Raw genomic sequence first — 24295 nt, 5'->3', positions numbered from 1 at the left:
AAGTTTCTTTCCCTCCCTCCTTCCCTCTCTTTCCTTTTCTTTCCCTTCCTCCCTTCCTCTCTTTCTTTCTTTCCTTCTTTTCTTCTTTTGTAATCTCTGTGTCCAACATGGGACTTGAACTCATGACCCCAAGATGAAGAGTTGTGTGCTCTCCAACTGAGTCAGGCAGGCGCTCCTGAAAACTTTTTAATATTTCTCACAAGGCAGTTCTACTGACAACAAATTTCTTCAATTTCTATTTGTCTGAGAACGACTTTATTTCTCTTTCACTTTTCAAGGATAATTTTAGAGTACAGAATTCTAGGTTGGTGGGCTTTTCCCCTTCAAATATTTAATATTTCACTCCACTCTTTTCTTACTTGCATGCTTTTTTTAAAGAAAAGTTGCATGTCATTCTTATCTTTGCCCCACTATAGAAAGGTGTTTTTTTTTTTTTTTCACTTTCTCCCTCTCTTTTTTTTTTTTTTTCTTTTGTTCCTTTCAGGACTTTTTCCTTTTGATTTTCCTTGAATATGGTATCTCTAGGTGTACTGTTTTGGGCATTTATTCTGCTATATCTTTTCTGAGACCTGGATCTGTGGTTTGGTGTCAGACATTAATTTGGAGAAATTCTCAGTTACTATTTCCTTTCTTTCTTTTCTTTCTGTTATTCCCATTATGCATGTTTCTTCTATAATTGTCCTACAGTTTTTGGAAATCCTGGTTTTTGGGTTTTGGGGTTTTTTTTTCCCCTCAGTTTGTTTCTCTTTGCTTTTAGTTTTGAGAGTTTCTATTATTTTACCCTCAAGCTCAGAAATTCTTTGCTCCTCTGTGTCTATTCTACTGATGAGCCCATCAAAGGCCATCGTCCTTTCTGTTACAGTGTGTTTGATCCCTAGCAAATCTTATTTATTCTTTCTTAGAATTTCCATACCTTTGCTTCCATTTTTCATCTGTTCTTACATGCTGTTTACTTTTTCCGGTTTGATAATTCCAATAGTCCTGCCATATCTGACTGGTTCTAATGCTTGTTCAGTCACTCTAAACTGGGCTTTTTACCTTTTAGTATGCTTTATAAATTATTATTGAAGAATAGGCATGGTGTCCTGGGTAAAAGGAACTATGGTGAATAGGCCCTTAGTAATGTGACAGGTGTGGGGGAGGGGAAGCATGCTGATTGATTAGGAGATCTTTTGGTAAACCTGCACCCCTGGACCATGAACTTCAACAGTACTTTCCAGTTTCTCTCCATCTTGTGTAAAGACAGAATGGCTAGAGGGGGGAGGGTTGGATGTTGTGCTTCTTCCACATGTAAGGCTAGAGGGAGCTGGAGTTGGGTATTTCCCTTCCCCTGGGTGGTTTGGTCTCTGATAAGACTCCAGCAGGTTAGGCTCTGGTAAAATAGTTTCTCCTGAGGGCAGACCTTGTTTAGAATGCTCTGGTATATTCTCTTAATATTGACATTTGATAGTTATTATTTTTCTTTTACAATGATAGATAATATTCTGCAGTTGGTTCCCATCCTTTGAGTGATTTCATTCAGGATAGCTCAATGAATATGTTTACTGGATCAGTGGGTATGGATACATATATAACTATTGCTGATCTTTTTAAAAAAATATTTTTTTATTAACATATAATGTATTATTTGCCCCAGGGGTACAGGTCATTGAATCATCAGGCTTCTGCATTTCACAGCACTCACCATATATTGCTGTCATATTAGTTTCCATATGGTTGTATTGATTTTCTGGGGTTCAAGATTATTTAATTACATGAAATTCTAAAAAATATTATATATACATATATGAAAACCTCCTAGATACAAGTGCAGTGTTAATACCACAAGGCCCTGAAATTACACCCCTTCTATAAACTGATTTTTTTTTTTAAAGATTTTATTTATTTATTCGACAGAGAGAGATCACAAGTAGGCAGAGAGGAAGGCAGAGAGAGAGGAGGAAGCAGGCTCCCCGCTGAGCAGAGAGCCCAATGCGGAACTCGATCCCAGGACCCTGAGATCATGACCTGAGCCGAAGGCAGCGGCTTAACCCACTGAGTCACCCAGGCACCCTATAAACTGATTTTTAAGCCATTTTTCCCAGATAACCTTTTCCCAGATACTCGGTTTATGTTGCATATAGCCTTGCATTTGGGACGCACTCTGTAGATACTTATTGGATGGATAGATAGTCGGATAGCTGGATGACCTCCAACTGATTCCTTCTAATCAACACACAGAAAGTTAGTGACAAAGTTGAGATGATACACTGATCTATGATATAGAGCTATTTCTCACACTATAACTGCAGTTCTACTTCGTTCACCAATATATATTGTATGCTTAGTATGTGAAAAAACAGTTCTAGAAGCTGGGGGTACTACTATTAATAAAATATAGTTCTACCCATCATGTACCTTACAGTTTGATTGAGAAACTCATATATCTCTCTGGATTAAGTTCTCATTCATAAAATGAATGTAGTGATCTCAGAAATTCCTTCTAGTTTCTGAAACTCTTAATTTCCAGTTCTAGATATTCATATTCTTTTTTTTTTTTTTTTTTTTTTTTTTTTTAAAGATTTTATTTATTTATTTGACAGACAGATCACAAGTAGGCAGAGAGGCAGGCAGAGAGAGAGAGAGGAAGAAGCAGTCTCCCTGCTGAGCAGAGAGCCCGATGCGGGACTCGATCCCAGGACCCCGAGATCATGACCTGAGCCGAAGGCAGAGGCTTAACCCTCCGAGCCACCCAGGCGCCCCTAGATATTCATATTCTTGAGTAAGATTATTTTAAGGAATAATCTAAAGGAACTGGTGATTCAAGATAATGATAGATCTTCTCTTTTTTTCCTTCCTTCCGTTCTTCCCTTTTCATCATCGAGTGCATACTAAACACCAGACACAATTAAGTGCTAGGAATAAAAATAGGAATAAGATAAATCCTCTTCTTTTAAAAAGTCTACAGTCCAAAATGGGAAGATTTTTTTGAAGAGGAATGGTTTGGCAACACAACAGTACTGCACAGAGTATTTATGTATATGTGAATATGATGTGGTTACTCTAATATTCTAGCAAAAACTTGAGTGGTTTCCAGTATTAAAGTAGAGGAAGGAATCAGCTAAATGCTTCCAAAGTTAATGGAAAATATCACTGAATCTTGTAGGTTTATGTCAGGGGGAAATACTGGTACCATACTTGCCAATATCAAGATGAAAGATGACAAATGCCAATAGACTCACCACTTCTCTTCTTCTACTTGCACTCCTACGGACTGGAACTTACTGGGTGCTTTATTTTCCCCTGTTTTATCAGTCTCTTCAGCATCATCCACCTGAAGAAATAATCAAACAGGCAGAGATGCCCTATTTTAGTAATCTTGCCTGAAAAACAAATGTCACATTTTATCAGAAACCTCTGCAGTACTACTGGAATATTTTGTGATTTGTAGGCTATTTGTTCAATATTTGTGTATTTGATGAGGGCCATCACTACACTGTTAGCATGTGCTTTGACTCTGCTGATCTTAGTAAAATGAAATTTTATTTGCTCTTAAATGTCTATGATTGCCCCATAGATTTGTTTTTTTTATTTTATTTTATTTTTTCAGTGTTCTAAGATTCATTGTTTATGTACCACATCCAGTGCTCCATGCAATATGTGCCCTCCTTAATACCCACCACCAGGCTCACCCAACCCCCTCCACCCCTGTCCCCTCCAAAACCCTCAGTTTGTTTCTCAGAATCCACAGTCTCCACCGATTTGTGAGTATGTGCTTACCTGTGAATGCACTATATTAGAAAGGAACACTGCATGGAAATGGTTCTTAGAAGTTGTGAATTTGCAGATAACAAAATACAAAAGAAGGAAGAAATTTTATTTACTATAGTTAGAATGGTTGATATTGAGATTTAAGTACTAACTTTTAAAGATAAACTATATGGTATCTTCATTTTTTCCCCCTTAAACTAAGAAATTGACTTTGAATATCATGCCATGATTCCTAAGTAGCTATGTAGACTGCAGCTCACATAGAAAATGTGTCTATTGGGACTTCATCAAGGTCAAAAGCTTTTGCACAGCAAAGGAAACAGTCAACAAAACCAAAAGACAACTGCCAGATTGGGAGAAGATATTTGCAAATATCAATAAAGGGTTATTATCCAAAATCTGTAAAGAACTTATCAAACTCAACACCCAAAGAACAAATAATCCAGTCAGGAAATGGGCAGAAGACATGAATAGACATTTCGGCAAAGAAGACATCCAAATGGTCAACAGACACATGAAGAAGTGCTCAATATCACTCAGCATCAGGAAAATACAAATCAAAACCACAGTGAGATACCACCTCACACCAGTCAGAATGGCTAATATTAACAAGTCAGGAAATGACAGATGTTGGTGAGGATGCAGAGGAAAGGGAACCTTCCTACACTGTTGGTGGGAATGCAAGCTGGTGCAGCCACTCTGGAAAACCGTATGGAGGTTCTTTAAAAAGTTGAAAATAGACCTACCCTGTAACCCAGCAATCGCACTACTAGGTATTTACTCTAAAGATAAAAATGTAGTGATCTGAAGGGGCACGTGCACCCCAGTATTTACAGCAGCAATGTCCACAATAGCCAAACTATGGAAAGAACCTAGATGTCTATCAACAGATGAATGGCTAAAGAAGATGTGTTTTATACACACACACACACACACATACACATATATATACACAATGGAATACTGTGCAGCCATCAGAAAACCAAAGTCTTGCCATTTGCAATGACGTGGGTAGAACTAGAGAGTATTATGCTGAGTGAAATAAGTCAGTCAGAGAAAGACAATTATCATATGATCCCTCTGATATGAGGAATTTGAGAGGCAGGGCAGGGTGTCATGGGGGATAGGGAGGGAAAAAATGAAATGATGGGATTGGGAGGGAAACAAACCATGAGAGACTCAATCTCAGGAAACAAACTGGGGGTTGCTGGGAGGTGGAAGGGGAGGGATAGGGTGGCTGGATTATGGATATTGGGAAGGGTATGTGCTATGGTGAGTGCTGTGAAGTGTGTAAGACTGAAGATTCACAGGCCTGTACCCGTGAAGCAAATAATACATTAGTTGTTAATTAAAAAAAAAAAAAGAAAGCAAATGTGTCTATATTTAAATGATAGCTTTTGTGACAAACACATAGAGGTTCTATGGTTATTAGATTTCCTCTCCCAGATTTTATTTTTTATTTTTTAAGATTTTATTTATTTATTTGTTATTTATTTGTCAGAGAGAGAGAGAGAGTACAAGAGGGGGAGTGGGAGGCAGAGGGAGAAGCAGACTCCCTGCTGAGCAGGGAGCCTGATGCAGGACTTGATCCGAGGACCCTGGGATCCTGACCTGAGCCAACGGCAGATGCTTAACCAACTGAGCCACCCACTCATCCCTCCCAGATTTTATACTTCCTCTTACAGTAATATTACTAATTTATATGTTTTTCTATTTTATTTTGACCTTAAAATTTACCAGCATAAAGTTGTGAACAAGAATTTTTTGTAATTTTTAAAAAGGATTTCTAATTTCTAATATTGTTAATTTGTGTTTTCCCTTTCAGTCAAACTTTATATTTTTTTCCCAGAGAACTGACTTTGGTTTCATATATCAATTCTATTTTAGTTTTTCTTGCTGTTGGTCAGTTTTTGTTTTCCAATGCATTTATTTCTACTTTCATCATTAATAATTTCCTTCCAATTTACTGTTCTTTTATAGTTTTGTGAATTGAGTGTTTTGTTTATATTGTGATTTTTTTGCATAACTGTGAAAGAACTTAGGGCTATGAATTCTTCTGAGATCATAGCTAGGGCCACAACCCATAGTGATGATTTTTAGGATTCTCGTCATTTATTTCATAATACTCTTGGATTTCCTCCTTCATCCAAATGTTATTTAGAATACTTTTTAATATATTTAGATGGTAGTTTTTGTTATCTGCTTAGCATTACTTTCTAGTTTTAATTTGTGATGGTTGGAAACCATTGGAAACCATGTAATATCTCTTCTTTTTTGGAATCCATTAAGATTATCTCTGGAATTTTGACTTGAGATAAGTCCCCTTAAAAAATCTCTTCCTGGGACGCCTGGGAGGCTCAGTGGGCTGGGCCTCTGCCTTCAGCTCAGGTCATGATCTCAGGGTCCTAGGCTCGAGCCTCACATTGGGCTCTCTGCTCAGCAGGGAGCCTGCTTCCTCCTCTCTCTCTCTCTGCCTGCCTCTCTGCCTACTTGTGATTTCTGTCTGCCATATAAATAAAATCTTAAAAAAAAAAATCTCTTCCTGAATATGCATCAATTCTGATTTCAAGAATGTAAAAATAAAATTTACAAAGTCTGAATGTACTGAGTACTGTCACAGAAAAACTATTCATGACACTTTTTAAAGAATTGGCAAGGTACACTTTATTCAGGGGGGACTATTGTGATAGGCACAGGGACCACAGTAGGCTTGGATTCAACTCCAAATGCAACAAGAAAAAGTAGGAATTTATAGCCAAGGAGCAGGGTGTCAGTGCGTAGAAATTTATAAAGAGGAGACATCAGGGATAAGAGGGGACCTCACAGCATCCTTGCTGAAGGCAGGCCAGGGTGATCAGGCATCATCTGGGGGCGATGGAGGATGGAGAACATGATCAGATGAGAAACTGGACACCAGCCCTGGGGCATTCTGGCTAAACTGACTTAGCAGGATTCTCACTAAAATTGGGCGACGCAAAGATGGACACACAAATACAAGAGTCAGGGCCTAGTCAGGAAGTGAATTCAGAGCAGCCTGACTAGAGTCTGGCCAAGGAGAGTCTTGTTATCAATACTACCTCCACTGCTTGCCTTCATTGGTGTACGTCCATTGATTATGAATCATTGATGATGTGACTTTTTTATTTCTCAAGGCCCTCTTTTAATTAATAGTAACAGCTCACTTCGTTTGTCTCAATCTATGGACTAGTTCACTCAACATGGCAGTTGGACTCATCTCTTCACATGGGGCATAATGTATCTCTGTACTCTTGGACAGGCATTAAAAGAAATAAGTAAATCTTAGGAGTGCAATCTCAGATAACTTAATTTTCTTTTTAATTCAAAGGATGAGAAAGCAAACCACATGTTCAAAGTGATGTGAAGATTAAGCTTAAAGCTCTTTTAGGTTGCTCTACAACATGAGTTCAATGACCATGGAGGGAAGTCACAATCTAATATCTGGAGGTAGAGAGGTTAAGATATAAAGCTACTACATGAAACTATATGTGCAATTACTCTTGAGAGACTAAAAGATGGTATAACCGCGTTACCTTTGGGGAAGGGAGTAGGAGTCAGAAGTAGAAAGATGGGGGCATTTCGTATTTTGTTCTATATCCTTTCATACTGTATGAATCCTTTATAACAATACCGTATCCATATACTACTTATTTTTGTAATTTTAAGAGAAACAAATTACCCTTAATGTGACCACTGACTTTTTAGAAGGACATACAACTTAGCTCTAAATTGGAAGCAACCAGTTACCTTCCCTGTGACCCGCCCAGCACTAGACCACCAGAGGAAGCCACCAGATAAAGTAGTTGACTTGAATTTTGAACTATATTATAAACAGAATACATGGTTTAAGATATTATAGAATCATAATTAGTGCCATGAAATGTTCCCACTAGTATGCCAAGTAACTATTCTAAGACTTAAGAGCTAAGTGAATTAAGACTACAAATTCACCCTACCCATCTCAAGCTTTTTAATACATATGCTTATGGTTTATTTATTGGACAAAGTGCCGTTTTCTGGTGACTTGCTTATTATCTATCAGCTCCAGGCCCATATTCTATACCCATCTGGTCTGTGGCAGGGGCCAGGACTCTGCCAACTACATTTCCCAGGCTTTGCTGCTGGCCAGCTTCCAGTTTTATTCTAACAAAGGAAGGTCGGAGGAGGGAAGGGACTTTCTTTCTGTTTCCACCTTCTGTGGGCATTGCTCCAGCATGCGAGGGCAGCTGTGGTTTCAGCCCCTTTGACCCATGTACCAGATGTGCTTCTCCCTTGGATGTCCCAGCACCAGCTGACCACACCTGCCATGGTGGTGCAAGGCTGGCTGCACTAGGGACTCTCCCCTGAAGTCCTTAATTCTGGGAACCTCACCTTTCCCTTTTTGCTCCCTTAGTCCTAGAAGTGGTAATTGCTTAGTGCATCACATTATTGCTCTCTCAATCTTCCCATAACTGTAGAACCAATATTGTGTATCAAACTGCCTCTGTTTGAGAACTGAGCATGGTTTCTGTTTTCCTGAATGGGATTTTAACTGGTTCCATGCAGCTACACTCATGTCGATGAAGAAGGCTTAGAGAGTTAGCCAAAGGAGGATATTGCAGCTTTACAGTATAGGACAGTAGCAAAATTACCCAATGAAACTTTGCCCAATGATGCATGATAAGTATCTTAAGTCCCTTAAGAACCATGATCCTCAATGCATAGAGAAAGGGAGAAAGAAAGGATCCAGGGGTCTCAATGACAAGGATGGAGGACATTGTACTCTATGAATTGAGGACATTGTGCTCTCTGTTTGAGCCCCACCCCACCCATGTAAACCTACAGATGATTTGCATCCAAGTGTTGTCATCTTCCAAGCTTCAGCTATTGTATGTAAATTTATCTTAGTGACTTTTACCCCCTTACAAAAATGCACAAATGTCACCACTCTTACATAGTACTTAGGGTAATCTATTTAAATTTGTGAAGTGACTTTCAAAATGCTTCAAGTAATTGAATAGTAATTACATCTCTGTCCTGAAAAAAAATTAAGAAAACCCTTAGCAGATAAAATTTCAGCAAGATTGGCTATTATTTTAAAGGAAGGTAATAATAACAGCTAGATCTGATATTGAGTGAGCTCACTACACTTAGAATCTTACATATATTGTATCAGTCAATTTTTTTTTTTTTTAAAGATCCTATTTATTTGACAGAGAGAGAGCACAAGCAGGGGTGCAGCAGGCAGAGGGAGAGGCAGAAGCAGGCTCCCCCCAGAGCAGATCAGCCTGATGTGGGGCTTGATCCCAGGACCCTGGGATCATGACCCAAGCTGAAAGCAGTTGCCCAACCAACTGAGCCACCCAGGTGCCCCTCAATCAAGTTTTTAAAAACATTTTATTTATTCATTTGAGAGAGAGAGAATGAGCAGAGATGGGGGGAGGCACGGGGAGAGGGAGAAGCAAACTCCCTGCTAAGCATGGAGCCCAAATGTGGGGCTTGATCCTAGGACATTGAGATCACAACCTGAACAGAAGGCAGATGCCTAACTGACTGAGCTACCCACATGCCCCATGTAACAGCCTATTTTTACTATACCTGTGGGATAAATACCCTGTGGGATAGCAACTGTTATTCTCAATTTTCAGGTGAGGAAACTGGAATCATTAAGTAATTGGCCTAAACTCACACAGGGTATAAAGCAAATGATTATAATGTTAGTTGTTAGGCATGGATTAAATTAAAAATGTAGGGGAAGGGTTGGAAACTCTGACCCTAAAGAGGTAAAGGTTGGGAAAGAGTCCAGGATCCTAGTATTATCTATTTTCGGGATTAGGATTTAAATTAGGTTACAGTGTAATAAAATTTGATGACTATTTTGCATTTTGAATTTTTACTTATTATTCTTCATCAAAGAAGAGGTGTGGCATGGTCACATTAAGCATCAAGGTACAGTATAGGCTCTGTTAATGTAGAATGTGTGGCCTTGGGCAAGTTACTCAACCTCTCTGTGTTCTCATCTATAGGGTAGAGATAATCATACCCCCTATGCCATAGGGTTTTTGTAGGGGCTAAATGAGACAACCACATAAAGTACTCAGTTCTTCCATATAGTTTCTACAGTAATGAACAGCGATTGGAGGAAGAGTTAGAGCAAGTTTTCTGCTCACTAAAATATTCATATATTTAAGTGGCAAGATGATATCTGTAATAAAATTTTCTCCCCAATATTGTATGTGGATTTCAGAGTAGTTCCATCTTACTGGGTGAAAATGACAATAATATAAGGTAGATTTCATGTATATGAATGCTTTATTCTGAGTAAGAATTATGTGGCGAAGGGGTGCCTGGCTGGCTCAGTCAGTAGAGCATGTGATTCTTGATCTTTGGGTTGTAGGTTTGAGCCCCACAGTGGGTGTAGAGATTACTTAAAAAGAAAAAATAAATCTTAAAAAAAAAGAAAGAAAGAAAGAAAGAAAGAATTACTTAGAGCAGAACTTATGAGACCAACTGGCAGACCTGGGAGGTGATTAAGATGGATATATAGAAGCTTTTTTTTTTTTTTTTAAAGATCTCATTTATTTATTTGACAGAGGGAAACAGCGAGAGAGAGAGAACACAAGCAGGGAGAGTGGAAGAGGGAGAAGCAAGCTTCCTGCCAAGCAGGGAGCCCAATGTGGGGCTCTAGCCCAGGTCCCTGGGATCATGACCTGAGCCAAAGGCAGATGCCCAACAACTGAGCCAATCAGGCACCCCTATACAGAAGCTTTTAAATAAAATGAACAGTAAGACAGACAAACAACTATCTTTAAAGTATGCTATTATTGGGTGCCTGGGTAGCTCAGGCATTAAGCACCTGCCTTCAGCTCAGGTCATGATCCCAGCATCCTGGGATTGAGCCCCACATCAGGCTCCCTGCTCAGCAGGAAGCTTGCTTCTCCCTCTCCCTCTTCCCCTACTTGTATTCCCTCTCTCCCTGTCTCTCTCTCTCTCTCTGTCAAATAAATAAATAAAATCTTTCAAAAAAAAGTATGCTATTATTAAATACAAAAGGCAAGATATAGAATAGTGTGAGGTATATGTTAACATCTGGGTAAAAAAGGGACAATAAATTAAAATATGTATTTGCTTGAATATCCACAAAGTATCTCTGTACAGAGATGCAAATGTTGGTTATATTTCCTCCAGCAAGGAGAACTGACAGTCTATTAAATAAGAATGGGAGGGAGACTAGTCACTGAGTACCTTCTTAGAACTTTAGAATTTTGAGCCAGAGAAATATATTATCTATTGAAAAATAATGTAAAATAAAGAAGAATGAACATTAAGGAAGTAGAAGAATGCTAACATGGCTGGGTGCCAGCTATGTGCTAGATAAGGATGGTAGTTTTTTTTTTTTAATCATTTAATCATATCACAAAATTCATCTTAACTCCTGCTAGGTGTATAGTTACATCCGTCATTGAGTACATTCACAATGTTGTGCTAGATCACCATTTCATGTCTAGAATTTTTTCATCATCCCAAACTTAAATTCTGTACCATCCTAGAAAGCTGGAATTTTTAAACTCAATCTCAAAATAATTCTGTGAGAGATGGTTAAGGAAACAGGCTCAGGAAGATGGCATCATTTACCTGGGACAGCAGGAAGGACCAACCTCTGCTCTTCTCTGCTCCTTCAAATCCCTTGGGCTGGTGGGAGACCAGTTAGCTTCTAGGGGAGGTAGGAGTAGGCATGGGTGTGGAGGCTGGCTTTGCGCATGTGCCTTCTGCTGTGTCTTCTAGTACCAGGCACCAATGCCACAAGTTCTTTTAGGAACTTGACAGCTTGTGTTATGGAAGCTTGTAGACTATATATATATATATATATATATATATATATATATATATACATATACACACACACACACACACACGCATATACATATATATATGAATATATATTTATATATATGTAACCATTTGACTCATTGCTACTAGACAAAATTTAATTGTCCTTTAGAAGTGCACTGTACAGAATGCACTATGAAAATACATCATCGTTGTGAAAACCTACCCCACGCCTGGCTTTTAGATGTGCCTTAGAGTTGGTTCATTGTAAATAGATTTATTGGCTGTCACGTCAGGAAGTTATTATTCAAAGGGCACCTGCATGATATGGCACAACAAAAAAGGGAGAAAGGCATGACTCTTCTCCATTGAGAGAAGGAAGTTTCTAGCAGGGTAAGCCAAGCTGAACAGATGTGAAAAACAAGAATCAGTTTGATCTTATCTTTGAGCAGCAGAAAACACTGGGCTGAACTGAGGAGCCTGCTGAATTATCTACCACTTTTTGAAATGCATGATTAAATAACCAGCAATTATGCTGAAACTACTGCACATTCTTTGCTCATGAAGCTGCGATGTGAGTGATTGCTTTCTACACTACTAGTCACTTTGGTCTTGCTCTCCCTCACTCCCACATGTATGAGAAGTGATTCACGTTTTTGTTCTCAGATGGTTACTCAATAGTGTTGAACGTACTATAACACAACCCAGTAACCCAAGTTATTCTTGGATGTCCACTCCTTTTTTGAGAATCAAAAATGTGCATTAGCTATTGAGTGCACTTTGTGTGTGATTGTGTTCATGTTTGTTTAGCTATTCTGATGCTTTGAGTCACACATTTAATTTAGAGGACAAAAATAACAGCCTCTAATAATGCCTGCAGACAAAATATCTTCATAATTTTTTAAGTCACGGTCAACAATGTAGGAATTTCAGAGCCAAGTGTTTGAAAATCTGGTCCCACACATGGCCCTATCACCCACAATGTCCAGATGGCAAAATCTTCTGGAAAAATAAAAGTGCGTCATTTCTTGAGTTTTGGGGTCCCTATTTCAAAGGACAGAAAGGGAGGCTGTTACCTGTATCCCAATAGAGAGACAGCGGTTTTTCTTAAAGTGATCCTTCTTCCTGTCCTCCGTAGTGACAGTGGCTATGGTGGTCGTGGTAGTGACTGTGGCAGGGTTGTTGCTCATGTGTTGACTCGCAGGGCCATGGATCTGGGCATTTGCAGCTTCGATGGCGGCTGTCAGAGCCTTCATACTGTCCAGGCTCTCCGTGGAGTTGCTCAGTCCAGACTGGCTGATAATATCTCCTCGCTGGCCCTGTCCATCCATGTAGGCATCCTGGGCAGACTCTGTGCTACTCTGGGCTGTGATAGAAATGAAAGGTTTCGTGGTAGTTCTGGGTGGGACTGGAGGTGGTGTCTTCTTATATGTTGTAATGCAAGATGACACTGGAAGACAGTGAAAACAGAGACACTGTGATTTCTGTGTGGGTTTTAATTTCTATATTGTAACTAACAACCACTGGAAATCAGGGCACATGAAACACACAAAGACATTGAGCATGGAAACAAGTCCGTTGATAGAGTAAGTGAGATCCCTGCTTCGGGAGGATAGTTGAGCCTCCTCTGAGGTGATGCTCCCACAAGACTGGGGGGAAAAAAGACTGGAAAAACACCACCCTCTGAGATGGACGTTTCTGAAATGGAAGTTAATATGAATCAACATAAGATAGCCATCTGTAGAAATCTTCCCAGGCAATAGTGCGCCCTGAGGGAGAACGTATATACATGGAGATAAGCCCAGGGTAGTCTCGACCTGCTCAGGAAAATACAAAATATAGCTAATGTTAAACAAGGTGACTCTGGAGAAGATTGCAGTGGTGGAAACAAAGCAAAGAGATTGTGAGCAAGTGTGGTTTAATCCTAACCACAGTGGGAAGTGCCCTTGGGGTGCGCCTGGGGCACAGAGCCCTCCAAGCTTCCTGGGCTCAGGTTTTTCCTTTCTTCCTCCCTCCTTCTTTTCCCTCCCTCTCTTTCTTCCCGTCTTGGTCTCCCCCACTCCCTCCAGCCCTCTTCCTCTCCCCCCCTCTACCTCTACCTTTCCTCCTTCCTTCCTCTGGATAGATGCTCACTATATAAGCTTGTGTTCTGAATCTTTGTTGTTATTTCTGAGCAAAATTGTCCTCTAAGAAGGACTGCATTACACAAAAGTATACCAGTGTAGTCTCCCTGGTTTCTAAATCTGTGATGGTGGGTGGGGGGGATGGCTTGTATGAGCCTCCTCCCTAAAATGCTGCCCTTCAAGCCAACCTAATCAACTCAGGGGCGTCGGTCTGTACAGAAAGGTGTCCTTCCTGGACCTGTACAGTTTAGTCAAAATCCTCCCCAAGGCTCTGGATGAAGTAGCCTTTGCTCTTCTCTCCAGCTACCTGATCATAACTCTGTGGTTATATGAAAAAGCTTTACGAACTGGTTTTCAACTCTCTATTTGTGGAGCATGATGTATAAAATACGGATCAAAAAGAATTATTCAGTTTTCAAGTGAACTTCCCGCCAGAAAAGAACAATTCCTGAACCAGCTTTCTAAAGACTTTTGTTAAGTCCTCTTAAAAAAAAACGATTCAAACTATTGTGTTTCAGTCACATCCCGCACCCCCCCCCCAGGCCTTGCCCGCTCACAGTGGGCGGTCCTTGTTACACCAAATCAGCTACTTCTGACCACAGGATCCCAACTCTCATATGAGCTGCAACCGGGGCCATCTCACTAAATGAAATACTTGCTATAATATTTGGGATGTTTCCTGAGGCCACTCAAAGGAAGTGTCCTATAAGGAACAATAAACAGAAGAATCCTGTTAATGCTGTCCTGTGGTTCTACTGGCTTGTGATTTGGAGTAATTTCCTTAACAGTAAAAGAGATAGGGGCAGAAGTATTTTGCTGTTTCCTAGGGATTACCTGATGGAATATATATACGCTGGTAGGGGGTAATGTAAACAATATAAATGTAGCCACCGCCCAGTTACCCAGGATGAATGACTGCCCATGGCTTACCCAGGAAACCTTCTACCTAACTTAGTGCAAGGACCACATATGCATCCTTTAACTGGAACAGCTCAGCAGCTCCCAGCCCAACATCTACAGTTTTCAGCAAAGGTGCCTCAGAGGTAGTGGAACCGGTGGAGGCTCACAGTGCCCGCCTGCAAGGGGCCGAGCCCGGATCAGAGCCAGATGGGGCTCGGGGCTCAGTTTACCCACCTGGCTACAGTAGTGCCAACATGGTCCCGCTGACTTTTTCACCTCCCCCAGTTCAGTTCCATGTTATGGACCATACCTACTGAGGAGCTACCTTCCACTGCCCAGGAAGGTTTGAAGGGATAACCCTGCTTAGGAAGAGGCCCAGCTATTTCACTGGAAGACCAGCCTGGATGCCAGAGGGAGTGACCCTAAGTGGGATGGGGTCAGTCTCTTCAAATCTAGTGAAACCAGATCATTTTTATTACTTCTTTTAAGTCGTTACACTGTGAACTCATTATTTTGTTGAAAATGGTGCTCAGGACATTCAGCCCACTTGTATTCCAAAGAAATGAAATGCCACATTCTAACAAAGAAATGTCTGATCCTTGGGCTTGGTTATAGCTTGTTGTTAGTTACCCTGTTTCCTCTTTTGGTGTGGAAAATCCAAAGTGCACAGTGCAGCCAAGTACAGTAATATTTCTTCTGATGTGATTTACAGCAGAAATTTTGTCAAGATGTGATGTGTGATGTGGGGACTATAGAAAGAAGGGTGTCACCTTATTTCCAGCGTAATGATGGGGGTTTGGGGGCACTCCCCGGGGCCAACTGCAATTTGGTGCCATCTGGTGGCTGTTGTCAGCTCCCCTCCCGCATGACTAGGGATAACTGTGTCCTTTGATCAATGGGGACCAGCAAGACAGCAGCAATGCTAGAAATCCACTAGGGTTAGATTGGACAGGGAGAATCCAGGGGACATAGCTTTCCCAATAGGCTGGCCCAGCTCCAGTGCCCAAAAGAGGTAAGATTCTGAGATTGCCTCACCTCAAAGAAGGAAGCTGAACAGAAGACAGTAATCATGTGCTTTGGTGTTGTATTCGAGGGACTTCATCATGAAGTTTCACGGCAGTGTGGGGCTTGGCACAACTCTGCCACAGTTATCAGACTTACACTCAAAGAAGCACCACCCATCAATTATTAGATAGAAATTTAAAAGGAATTCCAATCTTTAAGAATGCCCTCTGCCAGAGAAGAAAGGAGATCCAAGATGACTCATACTTCCTACAACCCCCTTCCTTCTCATGCCCCAGTTCTTTCACATACAAGCCTGCTCCAGAAACTCAGACATCCACATTCTCAATTTTTCTCAGCATCTCTCTTTCCTGGTTTTGCAGGCTAAATTCTTTCTTCTCTCTTAAGATATTTTTTCCTCCTAATTCTACTCTCATGATTCAGCACCATGAATAATTTAGAATCCACTGGAGTCTGAGTGACAAGAGGGATGTAGTAGAATGAGGTTCAAGGAGATGAAACACAAGTAAATAAAACTTGCCTGGTCTGGACAGAAAGAGAAAGTAAGTGACTTCTATATCATCAGTGAAATACTTCTCTTGTTTGAGAGTAACATTCTCAAAACAGTGATTAAAAAAATACAAGTGCTCCTTTTATTCAGTTGGAACTTAAAAAGAGAAAAAATAGGGTACTTTAACCATTTTTATTACTTTCCTTTGCCTGACGTATTTCTTTGTTCATTTCAATTAAACTGATGTTTTTTCTTTATTTGGATCCTGATAATTTACTACCCCAGCTCAAAGTTGGAAAAAGAACTCCTATTTATAAGAGTCAGCAAGAGCAGAGTTACACATTTTGATGACATCACTTTCATTCAGAGGATCCTTTGCAGAGTGTAGAGACCAGAGACCCGGCTTTTAAGTGATGCAAGAAGGAAGAGGAGGAGGGAGAGGTGGAGGAGGGGAAGAGGAAAAGATAGAAAAGAAGTAAAAAAAAAAAAAAAAGAACAAATTCCTATCCTATTTCAGCTTCTAGCCCAGAATTCAATATTGTCTCTATTTGCATGGAAAGATAATGCTAGTGTTGAAAGCCTCAGAAGGCCTGTGCCAGGAATTATTTTTTTTCTGTAGTGGTGAAGTTTTTCTGGAAAAAAAAAAATCTAGACTTTCTTATCACTCTGGTTATCTTCTGTGATCAAGAGTACATGTGTCAGGTGGCCACAAAACAGATGTAGGCTCAAACCACGTGTTGTATATTCTTAATTCTGGCTGGGGCGTCAGTCGGATGCTCAACCAACTGAGCTCAGTGTGGAGTCTGCTTGTCCCTCTCCCTCTACTTCTCCCCTTGCTTGAGCTGGTGCTTTCTCTTTAAAATAAATAAATGAAATCTTAAAAAAAAAAAAAAAAAAACTTCTGACGGGTTAAGCTAATGTGTCATATACCATAAGGCTATGTTGAGGAATTACTTAGCACTTCCTTGTTACTTTTTAGAAACTCTTTCAAGTAGAAGCCCATAAGAACTACAGATCAAAACCATAAAAGGACAACAAAAGAATTCCAAAGTATACATATACATAGAGTTTTCTAGTAGCCAAACAACATCTTTTTGATATAAACAAGTTATCCTCAGACGTTATTAACCATAACGCAAGCTGTGATCAAGCTGTGATTTGATCTGCTTTTAGTAGGGGCTGGTTTCTACAGGGAAGTCATGGTCAAAGCAGTCCTGGATTTGCTGAGTTGTATCAGATGGTCTGAACTTACTGAGTTGAAGACCACCGAAGAGAGAAGGCCTGCCTCAACCCACTATCTGTGGAGGGCAAAGGTCTCTTGATTTGGTCCAGCCAACAACAGTTTAACAAGCCCTCAAAAGAAGATTTAAAAAAATCAAATGCGGGGCTCCTGGGTGGCTCAGTGGGTTAAAGCCTCTGCCTTCGGCTCGGGTCATGGTCCCGGGGTCCTGGGATTGAGTCCCGCATGGGGCTCTCTGCTCAGCAGAGACCCTACTTCCTCCTCTCTCTCTGCCTGCCTCTCCGCCTACTTGTGATCTTTGTCTGTCAAATAAAGAAAAATCTTAAAAAAAAAAAAAAATCAAATGGGGTTAGCAGTGGGGGTGCTAGAACTGGTTCTTATCAGCTTGCTAGATAATTGTGCAAATCTCCTCCACAGTCTCTGTATAGTGACATTTCAATGATAGCTTGAAACTGACCTTGGTGTCAATGTTAACACAATGGAAATTGGGAAATAGTACCCCTGCCTCAGAGAGCAAATCATGAAGCATTTCCAGCACACCTGTGTGCATAGCATGGCACTGGTCAGAGTGTGGTCCACAGACAGGTGTCGAGTCACAAACTATTTGATGAACATATAGTAAGATACGCCATGAAAATTGAGAGTAAACTTCTAGAAACTTTTACAGCAATTCTAAAGACCATTTCATTGATTGAATCTAACAATAAGAAGACTGGGTCTTGGTTTTGGGTGCCTCGTTTTTAAAATTTCCTTTATCTAGTGATTTAATTTATTGCATTTTTACCAAAATATTGATCTGTAACAGACCGGACATCAAACAACAAACTAGCCCATCTCCAGAGACAGTTTGAGAAGCACTAACAGGAAACATTTGCAAATCCAGTGGACAAGGCAGAGGTAGTGCCTGTGGGATTAAGAACATATGAGGGAGGTAACTTGAAACTACAGGCTAGTTTAGAAAGCAAAAGGATGTGAAGAGGCCAAAAGAAAAAAAAGAAATGTGGAAGGATGTAAATTTAAAGGGACCAGTGCACAAATACAAGTTGGTGGCTTTAGCATCAGGTAAGCTGCCTACTTCTAAGAGGGTGTTTCTGGGTACAAGTGTGACATCTAGAACAACGGGGGGATTGTGATGTGCGTTTTATTCCAGGCTTTTCTCTTTAAGGGGACATTGCTGAGTGCTCCACGGAAAGAAAAACCATATCTTACGAGGAGTGGATTAATGAGAGAGGATGTTTAGTTTGCAAGAGAAGGAAGACAGGAGAATTTCCAATGATTTCAAAAGCTCTTGTGTGTTGGCACGGACTAATTCTGTCTAAGACATTGCGGGAAACCACCAAGGTGAGAGCTCAGAGAGGCACTAAGAATAATTCCGTAGTAGTCAGTTGTTCAAAGGAGGAATATGGGGCTTTTGCTGTATAGTGAGCTTCTTGGTCTGTGGAGGTGGTAAGCACAGGCCAGCTCATCCTTTGGCTGGGAAGTTGTTAAAATTGTACCACCATGGTACAAGGGATGGGAGCCTGAAGTAGGTGACAAGATTTCTTTCACACTGGAGCTCCCGCGGTTTTCTGAATATTAATCAGAGGTAGAAAAGAATTTGAGAAGTAGAGACCCATTGAGAGTGAGGTGAAAAAGCCGAAGAGAAGAGGTGAGGGAGCATTACCAACGCGGATGTTGGGTAGCAATGACCAGTGTTCAGGCGTCCTGGGAATGCATTTTGGCATAGATGAGGGCAAAGCTGCTAATAAGAGAAATTTGCTGCTGCTGTTTTGCATCAAGTAGGCCGAGAAGTGCTGAACTGATAATGAACCAGAGGTCGAGCTCCCCGCGGTGATTCGCTACACAGGCTGGACTCCTCACCCACCAAGTCCCAGATAAACCAGCGTCCTGGCTTGAGTCCTTCACGGGGTAAGAGCATAAACCAGGTGAAAACAAAGATGATAAGATGGAACATTAGCCCAGGCTCTTTTTTTTTTTTCTTTTAAAGTGCTCCCCGCAACATGAGGCTTAAACTCATGACCCTGAGGATCAAGAGTTGTGTCCTCCACCAACTGAGCCAGCCAGTCAGGGGCCCCTTTAATTTGGATTCTCCATGTGCCATTAGATCAACTGAGTCACCAGAGAGTGAATCCTTACTCTGTAATGTGCTAAGAATTTAATAGACATAATCTTATGACAGAAGCAGCTCTGGCTACCCCCACTTGTTTGGTGGTAAGACTGAGGCCCAGAGCAGGTAACAGATCTCTGTCTTATCCAGCTACTGAGTACTGGAGTTTGCATAACTTGGAGGCCTCAATCCCCGTGTTGGGCTCTCTGCTCAGCGGGGAGCCTGCCCCCCCCCCCCACTTTTCTGCCTATTTGTGATCTCTGTCTGTCAAATAAATAAAATCTTTGAAAAATAAAAATACTGCCGAAGTCGGGCTCGGAGCTGGGCACGGAGCCTGCTTAAGATGCTCTCTCTCTCTGCCCTTCCCATCCTGTAAATGCTCTATTGCGCACTCGCTCTCTCAAAATAAAATGAAAATGAAAATACTTAAAAGGGAAGAACTCCACAAAACAAAATATACATGGAAAAATTGCTCCCTTGTTTCAAAATATTTACAGCTGAACATCTCCAGGCCACCCAAAGTGTGGCGGTCAGTGGTCCATGCAGAGCCGGCTGCATGGTGAGAGGGCCGGTGGGGAGGGCCGTGGGGTGCGGCGCGGGGGTCCTGGAAGAGGGAGCCGGCTTCTCGCCTGCCCTCCCGGTTAGTGTTGGCTCCGGGGACGTGGCCATGAGAACGGTTTCCACTGAAGCCGTCCTCCACGGAAACCACAGAGACTAGGTAACCTTTCCTCTGTCGAGGTAGAAAAAAGCACGCTTGTGTGAGCGTGTAGGGGAAGGGCAGGGAATGTGGACAGAGAGGGAGGGGTGGTGTAATAACTCTTTAGTCATAAGACTTGCCAGTTGGTAGTTACTAGTATTCCAGACACTTCCTAATGCCAGACAAATGCCCCAAGCCTCGGCATGTCTGGCTCGGAGATCTATTCATCCGATAGCAGCCCGGCTCTTGCGGGAGACAGATCTCTGGGCAGCCGCGCTCCGCCGCTAATCAAACACAACATTGTTCTCCGCGGGAAGAATGGGAAGGTTTGTTTCAGAGTCACAACTTTTTTTTTTTTTTCTTTTCTAAGAGGCACCCTAGTTGTTTTAACAAGTTGCTACAAAACTTGGTCTTCCTGAGGTGAGGCTGTGGCGCACAGTGCCTGCACTGTACCAAAATCCAGGGAGGGAGGGGTCAGAGTTAGTCATTAAAAAGGGAAGAAAAAAAAAAAGCCCCAGGCACTTCATGCCTGGAAATGATGTAACAGGCAGCCACTCCTCTGTTAGAACTACAACCAAACAATGCTCAGGCAGTCCACGGCAGCTGCTCTCCAAATGTCAGCGCCAGCCCCGTCCAAAGAGCTTGAAAGGCAGCAAGCTGGAGGGTTTTGTGCTGTACCTTTCTCGCCCACATTTTCCCCAAGCCCTCCCAGGAACCTGGCAACAGGTAACGTGGCAACCTTTGCTTTATAAACTGGCAAGTGGCATCATTTGAGAGAACAAATGGATTTTCTTTTTTAAAGCCAGCTTCATCTCCCCCTGCCACCTCCATACTTCGCCTCCCCACCCCCCGCCCGCCAAGGAGCTGAGAAAAAGGCACTGCCTCCTGGCAGCCCTGCTCTCGAGTGCCGCCTTGTGGCTAAGCTCAGAATATCACCGAAGTACCCTGAAACCCGCGGCTCAGCTCGAGGTAAGTCACGCTAGGAAAAGGGCTGGACATCTTTGCTAGATTTGTCTTCCAAAAAAGCCCATCAAGAGCGCTAGTCAAGATTCAGAATGCCTTGACCGCCCCCCCCCCTTTTTTTAAACGTATCGCCTTAACAAAAATTTTACCCCTGTTGCAGCATAAGGTCTCTGGGTTGAAGTTGTGTTTTTTTGTTGTTGTGTTTTAACAGCAGCTAGGGTAACATTTTTTTATGACTGCGAGTTGAAAAGCAAGAACTGCTGTAGCCGCGTGGTTAGGTGAGTGGCAGCAAGGACCAATAGCCAAGAAACTGAGGATTCCTGTTGGGTGGGACGTGCATTTTCTATTTTTAATTTTTATGTGATTTTGTATATGTAAATGTAACTTGTATGCGGAAATCTTTCTCTGGGGCAGAAGCATTTCTAATTCGTATTTCTGGCTTCCAGTTAGTCTACTTGCAAGGATTATTGAGATTTCCCAGACTGTGGGCCTTCCCAGAGAGTAGGGCCTGCAGTACCAGTTTAGCTTTTATCTCTGTGTGGGGCAAACACCCACAGAAATGCCAAGGGCACTATTTGCAACTAGTCTTTCTCTCAGGTACTCCCCCTTCTGATGTCTCTGATTTGGAGGGAAGGCTATGGTTGGTCGCTGCTGGTAGCTCCAGCCAGTTACGAGGGCATCCGTTCTTTCTCCTTCTCTGGAAATGTTAACTGGAAACTAAGCAAGAGGTTTAGATCAAAGTAACTGTGCTCTTCAGAAAGTTCCATTAATTAACTAAATTAAAGGAAGTTAAATGATGTTTGGAGGAAAGTCATTTTAGAAGGCCCAGGTCCAGGGACTGAGGTCTGAAACTTCTAATGTGGACTTTTAATGAAGCTTGGCAGCAAGTTAAATACTATTAGAAATTGAGGGTTACCATATGGAAAACCAGTTGTTGCCTGAAATCAATCATTTCAAAGGAACATCTTGAAAGTAGACAGACATTTGGCTAGTGTTTGCCTAGACCATTTAATACTAAAGATAAAAAGCCCATGGCTCTGAGTAAGAATCATTTGACCAGTAGCCACGGTGAGTCATAGCCTTCTTAAGAACTAGGCACAAATATTGAAGTCAGGATGTTGAGAACATTGGGCTTACTAATTTGCAAGGCAGGGCTATTGCTTCCAGAAGGGAATGTGATCAGGATTTCACGGTTCATTTTCCTGGTCTTTCCAGCAGGTGCTGTTGAGTCATCCATGTACAGAAGTGACTGCCCTGGCTGTTTCATCTGTTAGGATTAAATTTCCACTTGTTCCATCACTTTATGAAGTGATTTCTACCATTGAGTCAGATATGTCACTTCCTCTAGGACTTAGGGATTTTTTTTTAATGTTTGTAACATTGTGTGTGTTTTTCAAAATTTGTCCCAGCCAGTCTGCAGGTTTTCCTGGATTGAATGGATTGTTTACAGGAGGGGAAGATTCCGGGCCCAAGGTCAGGGTTACCAAATTATATAAGGTTTCCTGTTTGGGCAGTTGGTCTACCAACCCCTCAGGTTAGTGCAGACTGGGGCTTGCCAAAGGACATCATGCCTACAAGGCCTGGGAGTAAGGATGGTGCCAGGAGCAGGGAAGGAAATTTTTCTTTTAAGCTTCTCATCAGCTAGCTTTCATTTCTTGTCAGATGTCACTTCACATTAATACTTTCCTATAGTTCTCTGTAGGTGATTTTTTTTTTTCCCCTGACTGGGAATTCTGAGAGAGGAATTTAGTTAAGGATGTAGGAACCAGTAGGTCAGGCATTGTGGTCCCTTCTGTTCACGATGACCACAGTGCCTGGAATGGGTGTGGCACATGGGACTACCACAGTAAAGTATTTTTTTTTTAATTAATATATAATGTATTGGACGCCTGGGTGGCTCAGTGGGTTAAGCCGCTGCCTTCAGCTCAGGTCATGGTCTCAGAGTCCCGCATTGGGCTCTCTGCTCAGCAGGGAGCCTGCTTCCCTCTTTCTCTCTCTCTGCCTGCCTCTCCGTCTACTTGTGATTTCTCTCTGTCAAATAAATAAATAAATAAAATCTTAAAATATATATATATATATATATATATATAATGTATTACTTGTTTCAGGGGTACAGGTTTGTGATTCATCAATCTTACACAATTGGCAGTTCTCACCATAGCACATACCCTCCCCAGTGTCCATCACCCAGCCATCTCCTCCCTCCCACTGCCCCTCCACTCCAGCAAACCTCAGTTTGTTTCCTGAGATTAAGAGTCTCTTGTGGTTTGTCTCCCTCTCTGGTTTTGTCTTGTTGCATTTTCCCCCCTTCCCCTATGATCCTCTTGTTTATCAGATTCCTCCTATCAGCAAGATCATATGATAATTGTCTTTCTCCCATTGACTTATTTCGCTTAGCATAATACCCTGTAGTTCAACCACCTCGTTGCAAATGGCAAGATTTCAGGTTTTTTTGATGGATATATATATATATATATATACCACATCTTCTTTTTCCATTCATCTGTTGATGGATATTGGGGCTCTTTCTGTAGTTTGGTTATTGTGGACATTGCTGTTATAAACATTGGGGTGCATGTGTCCCTTCGAATCACTACATTTGTATCTTTGGGGTAAATACCCAGTAATGCAAGTGCTGGGTCATAGCTCTATTTTCAACTTTTTGAGGAACCTCCATACTGTTTTCTAGAATGGCTGCACCAGCTTGCATTCCCAACAGTGTAGGAGGTTTCCCCTAGTAAAATACTTGTTAAAATGAAGGAATGAACAGGGTTGAGAAGATATTTCCTGGAGAAAAAGAAAAAAGGATCACTAATCTGGAAAGGGAGTCACCAGGGTAGAAGTGAAATGAATACTCAGCAAAGCCATTCTCTGTGACATTGGATATTGCATTCGAATCTCCTATCACCAGTGCCCACTTCTGTTTGGCATTGGCCAAGGGCTGGCCAAGTGCAATTGTGATTGGCCAGCTTTCGCCATGAGCTAGTATGCAAAAGCACAAACTAATATCACCTGACTGGTTGGTCCTATGGATTATTCAGCTAACTTCCTCCAACTTCTGTTTGGCTTTACCCACGGGCCCTGGGCAAATGGCCAAGTGAGGGGCCTGTGATGCTAACTGCCCATTTGCCGTGCATCTGCCTTGCTTTGCCTGCTTATTATTCTGCTATTCTCT

At 41.6% G+C, this 24295-nt stretch overlaps 2 protein-coding genes across 25 annotated transcripts in view; one reads left to right on the top strand and one right to left on the bottom strand.

The window, feature by feature from the left end:
* Window positions 1–24295, bottom strand: part of DLGAP1 (DLG associated protein 1) — an 871327-nt gene that overhangs the window by 52505 nt on the left and 794527 nt on the right. For 8 of the 9 annotated variants that reach the window (XM_004742767.3, XM_004742768.3, XM_004742770.3 and 5 more), the window contains 2 exons: window positions 12654–13027; window positions 3222–3313 (listed from right to left, as the gene is read on the bottom strand). In XM_004742767.3, the coding sequence (XP_004742824.1) occupies window positions 3222–3313; window positions 12654–13027 (466 nt within the window). The remainder of the gene's footprint in view (window positions 1–3221; window positions 3314–12653; window positions 13028–24295) is intronic. The other variant, XM_013051420.2, reaches the window with a different exon arrangement.
* Window positions 20288–24295, top strand: part of LOC101682339 — a 39662-nt gene continuing 35654 nt past the window's right edge. For 8 of the 16 annotated variants that reach the window (XR_006602054.1, XR_006602052.1, XR_006602055.1 and 5 more), the window contains exons 1-2: window positions 20514–20883; window positions 20964–21126. Coding sequence is in view for 7 of the 16 variants with exons in the window: in XM_013051427.2 (XP_012906881.1) it covers window positions 20683–20883; window positions 20964–21126 (364 nt within the window). In the remaining 9 variants the exon portion in view is untranslated. Of the gene's footprint in view, window positions 20484–20513; window positions 20884–20959; window positions 21127–21331; window positions 21399–22335; window positions 23028–24295 lie in introns of those variants that run through there. The other 8 variants (XR_006602056.1, XR_006602058.1, XM_013051425.2 and 5 more) reach the window with 7 other exon arrangements.

This window comes from Mustela putorius, unplaced genomic scaffold (genome assembly GCF_011764305.1).
Source record: "Mustela putorius furo isolate JIRA1106 unplaced genomic scaffold, ASM1176430v1.1 tig00003858_pilon_pilon_pilon, whole genome shotgun sequence".
Taxonomy (NCBI): domain Eukaryota; kingdom Metazoa; phylum Chordata; class Mammalia; order Carnivora; family Mustelidae; genus Mustela; species Mustela putorius.
The sequence above is the reverse complement of the archived record's forward strand: the minus strand, read 5'-3'. Positions and strand labels throughout refer to the sequence as shown.